Source organism: Chionomys nivalis, chromosome 17, assembly GCF_950005125.1.
Source record: "Chionomys nivalis chromosome 17, mChiNiv1.1, whole genome shotgun sequence".
Classification (NCBI taxonomy): domain Eukaryota; kingdom Metazoa; phylum Chordata; class Mammalia; order Rodentia; family Cricetidae; genus Chionomys; species Chionomys nivalis.
In genome coordinates, this window is record NC_080102.1 from 60,492,032 (window position 1) to 60,499,469 (window position 7,438).

At 51.4% G+C, this 7,438-nt stretch overlaps 1 protein-coding gene across 1 annotated transcript; it reads left to right on the top strand.

The window, feature by feature from the left end:
• Window positions 1-1,275: 1,275 nt before the first annotated feature.
• On the top strand, window positions 1,276-4,459 carry Hoxc9 (homeobox C9). The gene is made up of 2 exons (XM_057792199.1): window positions 1,276-1,813; window positions 3,567-4,459. The coding sequence occupies exons 1-2, from the start codon at window positions 1,276-1,278 to the stop codon at window positions 3,809-3,811; spliced, it is 783 nt and encodes a 260-aa protein (XP_057648182.1). The 3' UTR covers window positions 3,812-4,459.
• Window positions 4,460-7,438: the final 2,979 nt, after the last annotated feature.

Consider the following 7,438-nt stretch of genomic DNA (forward strand, 5'->3'; position numbering starts at 1 on the left):
CTTCTCCCATCCCTCCGTTGCTTTTTTTCTGTTCCAAAAACAGCCTACAATTTTATTTAATGAAAGACACATTTATGAACAATCAAATGATCCTCATAAAAATTTTATTGAAGGACGTAAAAACAAGCTACTTGCCCACGACCGAGGTCGCTCTCTCGCTTTGCCTGTTCTCACCCTGGCTTTCTGCAGACAGAACCTCCGAGTGACTTCTCTTTTTGGGGTGTGTGTGAAGGTATCACAGAGATGACCCGGGGGCAAAGGAGAGTGAGCAGGCAGACAGGATGGGGATGCCCCACTTAAGTTGTATAGTTCTCTCCTCCACTTCTTCAAGCTGGCAGAGAAACAGAGACAATAAATTTAAATAAAGGCTTATATATCTGTGCCAAAGCAAGAGGAGACTTGTGAAGCTGATGATAAAGGTGTGTGAGGTGGCCAAGTTCTACTCCTCCCACCCTACAGACCACCTTCCCAAGCCTCCCATACCCACCCTAGATTTGGGGAGCTGAGCTGGCCAGTGGCAGAAGAACTGTCCCCTTTCCTTCCTTCCCTCCCTCCATCCCAGCTTGTTCAGTCCCCTCCCACCGTCCCTCCCTCGCCGCTGGTGCAGCTATTGCTGAAAGAAATACATACATACACCGTATTTTAAAAAGCATCTTTAAAAGCCACGTTCCGAACTGACAATCGCAGATCTCCGCTCACTCAGAGACTGCAGGAGCTTCGGGGCCGACAGAGATAGATTACGTCAAGAAATAGTTCCTCCACCTACCTCGTCCATCCTCCCCGCCCCTGTGGGGCTCCCCGAGCCCAGCTCAGCCCTTGGGGGTCCAAGAACCCTGGCTTCTGGAACTCGCATTTTCACCTTGGTGTTTTGGTTTTTTTTTTTTTTTTTTTTTTTTTAATTCTCATGGTAGGGGGAGCCATCTGCTTTTGGCTGCACATGGTAAAAGGGGGGGTTCCCTGATGAGATATGAGTCGTCCGGGGTGGGGTGTCCAGCGCCTTGGGTCCAGAGTTGCAGATCGCCAGGAAAACGCAGGTCGCGGGGATCAGCAGAGAGAAGGGGGTGGTAAAGGGGGAAAAAAGCAAAGGGAAAAAAGCCCCTGCGCATTGATCCGCGCCGTATTTTTGGGTAAATACGATCACGTGGGGGCTGGGGAACCAATGAGCTGCCGGGAAAAGGCTGGAAAAATAATTACCTGCCTTGATTGTTCTGTGAGCAGATAAAAAGTACATATACAGTTCATACAATAATCTTATGTATGTAAAACCCTGTTACGATGTCGGCGACGGGGCCCATCAGTAACTATTACGTGGACTCTCTCATCTCTCACGACAATGAAGACCTCCTAGCGTCCAGGTTTCCGGCCACCGGGGCTCACCCTGCCGCCGCCAGACCCAGCGGCTTGGTGCCGGACTGTAGCGATTTTCCGTCCTGTAGCTTCGCGCCCAAGCCGGCAGTGTTCAGCACGTCGTGGGCGCCCGTGCCCTCACAGTCGTCCGTGGTCTATCACCCGTACGGCCCCCAGCCCCACCTCGGCGCCGACACGCGCTACATGCGGACTTGGCTCGAGCCGCTGTCCGGCGCCGTCTCCTTCCCCAGCTTCCCGGCCGGGGGCCGTCACTACGCCCTCAAGCCCGACGCCTACCCCGGGCGCCGCGCCGACTGCGGCCCAGGCGACGGCCGCAGCTACCCGGACTACATGTACGGTTCGCCCGGGGAGCTGCGCGACCGCGCCCCGCAGACGCTGCCCTCGCCCGAGGCGGACGCGCTGGCCGGCAGCAAGCACAAAGAGGAGAAGGCCGACCTGGACCCTAGTAAGTTGGGAGCAATTTTCCTTTACAACCGGCACAGGAGGGGAGGGGAAGCCAGGCGGGGACAACCGGATTACAGCCCGTCCAGCCGCGCGGGCAGCGCGGGAGAGGGGCGAAGGCGAGGGGGCGAGGACTCAATAAAAACGAATTACCTTGGGGAGCTAGCTCTCTGGGGCAGGAAGGTCTGAGACGAGGGCCCAGGCAGCCAGGTTGGGAGAGGGCCGGTCAGGGGAACTTCTCTGCCAGAGGCTGGCTTTGAAGGAAGACCCCTGAGTCGTCCTCTTAACTCAGGCTTTTTGATTCAGTGGTCACTTTCGAAAAATAAAATGCAAGCAGGGACAGGAGCTGGGCTGAGGGGCTGTGGTTCATTTTGTGATTGGAGAAGGGACAGAGCAGCAAAAGGAAAGAAATTATTCCTACCTCTTAGCCAGAGTGGGGGTCTTCATCCCACTAGAGGTTTATAAAATAAAAGGTCCACTGAGTTCTCCTCCCCCTAGAAGGGTCTGGGGGTATGTAGTCTAGGAACTTAGGCCAGGACTTCCAAACAGAAGTGGGAGAGAAGTAACTGTCCGAGTCTCCTTAAACTTGAAAACCCACTTTTAAGTGTCTACAGGAGAAAGTTGCGAATGGGGATTAGGAATACGGAATGCAATAGGTTCTTCAGATTAAAGAACCACACACACACACACACACACACACACACACACACGAGAGAGAGAGAGAGAGAGAGAGAGAGAGAGAGAGAGAGAGAGAGAGAGAGAGAGAGAGAGAGAGAGAGAGAGCGCCTGAGAGACTCCAGTCAGGGAAAGAACATTCTGAATGTTGCTTAGAATGGGGGGTGGGCTGACTAGGGTAGGTAAAGAGGTGGGGGGCAGGTGTAAGCTACAGGGTCAAAGAAAGAGGGGAGAAAGAAGGAGAAACAGCAGGGGAGGGGTGTAGCCCCCTGGGTATGAGGAAGTGTCTGGGGGATCCCCAGGAGGAGACTTCAGGAAATCTTTTCCTCTAGCTCCATAAGGGGCCAGGGCCTAATTATACCCTCTGAAGACTTCCCTCCTGCCCTCAGCTACTCCCATAAACCTGAAATTGGAAGCTTGGAGGCTTGACTCCTGCAGAGTCTGTCCTGGAGCTGGGAGGAGGGGGGGGGCAGTGGAGACCAACAAGAGGGTTAAGATGTGGGGGAGCCTTTCTCCAAGGCCAGCAGCTCTCTGAGGAGTGGGGAGGTTTAACCCTGACAATTCGCCTCAGCAGGGTTGAATTCTGAGCAAGAGATGGACTCTGGGAAGTGCTGAGGGTTTAGCGACTCTCAGGGTCAGGAAACAACTATGAAATTTCAGGACTTGGTCGTGGGCTGTGAGAATGGGAGGGGCTGAGGAGGAGGGAAGTGGAGAGGAAAGGGATCTTGCTATAAAAATAAAAAACAAGAGAGAAGCATTTATGGGCCTATGAAACAGTTGGGAATTTGGACTTTTTATGAGGATATTCTCGAATTACTACTCTTGAAGCTGAAGACCAGACTGTGGGGGCTTTGGTAGCTTCAAATTTCCTACAGTTTTAGGTGCTGGAAACTGGACAGGGAGGGCACGTGGAGAGGGGGAGAATGCGGAAGAGAAAGGAGGAAAATGCCTAAAGTAAAACGTGACCAAATTCAGGTTCAATTATTGAGCTTGAGGAGCTTGACAAAGCCTGGGGGTGGGATAGTTGAGGTCCTGAGCTGGAAGGAGACTCTACTGATCCTTGCCTATGTTTGGCCCTCCAGGCAACCCCGTGGCCAACTGGATCCATGCCCGGTCCACAAGGAAGAAGCGTTGCCCCTACACCAAGTACCAGACGCTGGAACTGGAGAAGGAGTTTCTCTTCAATATGTATTTAACCAGGGACCGACGATACGAGGTGGCCCGTGTTCTCAATCTCACTGAGCGGCAGGTCAAAATCTGGTTTCAGAATCGGAGGATGAAGATGAAAAAGATGAATAAGGAGAAAAGCGACAAAGAGCAATCCTAAGCCTGCCCCAGCCTGCTGCCAACACAGCCAAGGAAAACACAAAACCCCACAGAAATGTCCCAGCCTAGGCGGCAGAAAGCACGAAAAGAAAAGGAAAGAGCAAGATAGAGAAAAGCCCACCGTCTTAAAAAGAAAAAAAGGAAACTCTGGCGATGTGGGAGGGCTAAGTGCTGAGGAATTGGTGTTTAGAGGTAGTTCTATCCAGCGACCAGGAGGCAGGAGAAACCGCATTCTCTTTCCCCCAGCGCAAGCGAAATAAATGACACACACACACACACACACAAATGTGATTTTTCCCTTCTTTCTTCAAAGAAGCCAGTATCTGAATCTGTGTGTGTGTCTTTCTGTCTCTCTGTCTCTGTTTCTCTCTCTCTCTCTCTCTCTCTCTCTCTCTCTCTCTCTCTCTCTCTCTCATTTGGTCTGGGTCATTTCTTCCTGGGCCTTGGGAGCTCTGTAGGCAGATTTTGTACAAAAAGACACACACACAATGATGGTTCCCAGCCAGAGCTGAGGGATGAGAGCCCGATCTTACGGCTGGGTCAGACTGCACAGGCAGGCTGGCTCCTCAGGCTTGTATAGAACTGTGTTCTTCTCGCCCGTGTCCCTCTTCAGCGTGTCCTGTAATGTGCTTCTGTTTGTTACAGTAGAGCGACTCTGTTAATATATCGAAGTCACTTAAAAAAAAAAAAAAACAAACAAACCCAGAAATTCAACTGCATCTAGTTCTCGTCGTCATTATTTCTCTTCCCCCCCGTGGCTCTGTGGAGGAGGCAAGGGCTTAATCCTCTAAGGGAAGCTGGAGCCAGAACCAGAGAAGGGGCTCCTTCTACCTCCGAAGGGCAAATGCCTGAAGCTTCTCTCCAGGCAGGGCAGAATGGGAGGGGGGCTCCTGGAAAGGGAAGGAGGGGAGGCTGCTGAGACAGAGGCCTAGCTTGCGCCTGCCCCGGCTGGCTGCCTGTGAGTTTCCTAGTAGCTTGATGGAGCGTGTGGGGAGCGCTGCTGGGATGGTTTTGCTGGCTGTAATTAATTGTCGTAATTTATGAGTACATGAGATCGGAGAGAAAAGATAGGTGAAGATGAAAGTTGGGTGCTGGGTGAAGGCCCAGGCTGGCTTCTTGCCTGGTGGCTGTGGTGCTTTCAGGGTTGGCTGAGAAAGAAGGCTAGCAGGATGCTCAGCTAGGGGGAAAGGCTATGCAGGCCTCAAGGAACACTGGGGGACAGGCACTGAGTACTGAATGAGAAGCAGGGAGGAGGAGGAAGGAAGAAATAAAAATACAAGAAAAAGAAGACAGGAGGGGGAAGAAGAAAGGAAAGAAGGAAGGCAGGAGAAAATGATGAAGAGGGAGAGAAAAAACGGATCGCAAAGTCAATATAATAAGAATTAATTTCTTCTCAGTGAATTCATTCCTGGCTCTTCTCTCCCCTTCTAATCCCCCCCCCCCATGTTTAGTTTGAATGTTGATAAGTGTTTCTAAGGTCATGCTAAGTAGTTCTCCTAGGGGTTAGTAAGGCCAGGCTACAAGGGAGAGGGTTAGCAGTTAGCTAGCAGTGGGGTGCTCTCTGGTGGCTGCTGGACCCCAAGCACAGAGGCATGGTGATGATGTGTACCTAACAGTCTGGTGGGACTGTATGGCTGCCCTGCACCCTTCTCTAGAACCTTCTCTCTCTGGAGCTAACAGTTTTATGGGCTAATCAGAAGCAGACAGAACTGCTGGGTCCGCCTCAACCCAGCACCCCTTTTCTCGGAAATCCCCCAATCTGGAAACTATTAAAATTAGACTGCTTGAAATATAGCCCTTTAACATCTCAGGCTATCCGCTTTGCCAAAGCATCCCCTGGCAGGACTGGTGGGCACTTGGAGTGACAGCCTCTAACACGTTATTTGCATCTTCTATCCTCTTCTTCCAATTTGGGGGATTGGAGGAAAGTGAAAAGGGTTGAAATTTTTGATTCTTTAATATTGTGGGGGGAGCAGCAACCAAGTGGCAACAACAGACTTAGCAGCCAAGCCATTGATGCATTCCCTATTCCCTACTTAGCAGACCACTCCCACTCCTGAGCATTGATTCCTTGGTCTTTTGGAAAGAGGCTTCGCCTTGTTTTTCTCACTACCCTTTGGTCTTTTTGCTCTTCTGTAATCCCGGCCTAAGTTCTGCACTTGATGGGAACCAAGACACCCTTCGCTTGCCTTAGTCAGGACTATCAAGAGAGAGGATGCCGGCTTCTCTCCCTGCCTGAGCTCAGCGCTGTTGTTCGGCTTCCACCCCACCCCTACTCTAAGGTCTGCTTCCTGAAGCCTGCCTGCTGGAAAGGGGGCCTCAGAGCTTGTAGGACCCAGAAGAAGGTGGGATTTAGAGGAGGCCCACTCTTTAATCGCAGTTTCCAGTCTTCAGATCAGCATTAGATTCGATTTTATTCATTACCATTTGTGAATTAAAACAACACGACACACATCTGGGGAGAGAAATGAAAGCAGACCACGAGAGGGTCTGGCATACTTTCTCTTCTCCTCATGTGTCCTTCCACCTCTCCTCTGCCCCTTTGTCAGAATCACAAAACCCTAAAGGTTGTCCTACTTGGGAAGACAGAGATAGGTACATTTCCGTAGCCCAGAAATGCCACTTTTATGGCCCTGTTTGTCTCCCTGCTTTGGGTTCTCAATGGGGCCCCAGAACAAAACAGCAACTGCGAAGCTGGCTAGACGTCTGGGCTTAATTGTTTTATGGTTTAAATAAGGTGAACACTCTTTCCTTTGAAATCGGATTATAGGAATGTTTTGTCTATAGCCCACAGAGATCAGGATCTCTCTGACCGAGAGGGAGAGGTGAAGAGCGTGCACGCTAGGGAAGGGCTACAAACCAGTGGGTGGGAGCAGCCTGGAAAGGTCAGAGTCCCACCCTGAAGTCCGGCAGGCAGCGGGTGGAATAGGCTGTGCAACCCGATAAGAGGGACTGAGAGTGCTGGGAGCAGAAGGTCCTGAGAACTTCGGATGGGGTGGTGCACCCACGCACCCACGTACGCAAAGGCAAAGTGGTTTCTAGACTGGAAAAAGCCTGAATGGAGGAGATCACAGCTATTCCTTTGCAATGTCTCTTTATTCCAGAAAGGAGAGTTACAAAGAGAGGAAAGTGTGGGACCCTTCACATTGTTTATTTCAAGAATTTAGAAAAACAAAGAATAGAGGCAACCACCTTCCTGGAAATCTCTCCTTTGCACCGGTTTAGAGGCTTCTTCCTCTCAACTTGCTACCTTTCAGTTCAGCCTAGGACCTCTGCTGGCTTTTCCTCAGTCAGATTGCATTGGAGCAAGTGGACACGAGGTGGCGCTGTTGCTCAATGTTAGAAGCCTCTGCCTCTGCCTCTCTCTCTCTCTCTCTCTCTCTCTCTCTCTCTCTCTCTCTCTCTCTCTCTCTCTCTCTCTCTCTCTCTCTCTCTCTCTCTCTTCTTCCCCTCCCCCTCCCCCACCCCCACCCCCACCCCACCTCCACCTCCACCCCAGATCAGCCTGGCCTACTGACAGTTGAGACCAAATTGGAAGCTTTGGCCAGAAAGCCCCTGGCTTCTGCCGGCTTCGGCCCCACTGCCTCTGAACAAACCAACCTTCTCACCTGCGAGGAGTAAATAATTC

Bases quoted from the DNA above. Each gene is read 5' to 3' on its own strand.
- Hoxc9 (XM_057792199.1), top strand. From the start codon at position 1,276: ATGTCGGCGACGGGGCCCATCAGTAACTATTACGTGGACTCTCTCATC. The intron at 1,814-3,566 runs GTAAGTTGGGAG...TTGGCCCTCCAG, and splicing joins GAAGGCCGACCTGGACCCTA to GCAACCCCGTGGCCAACTGG.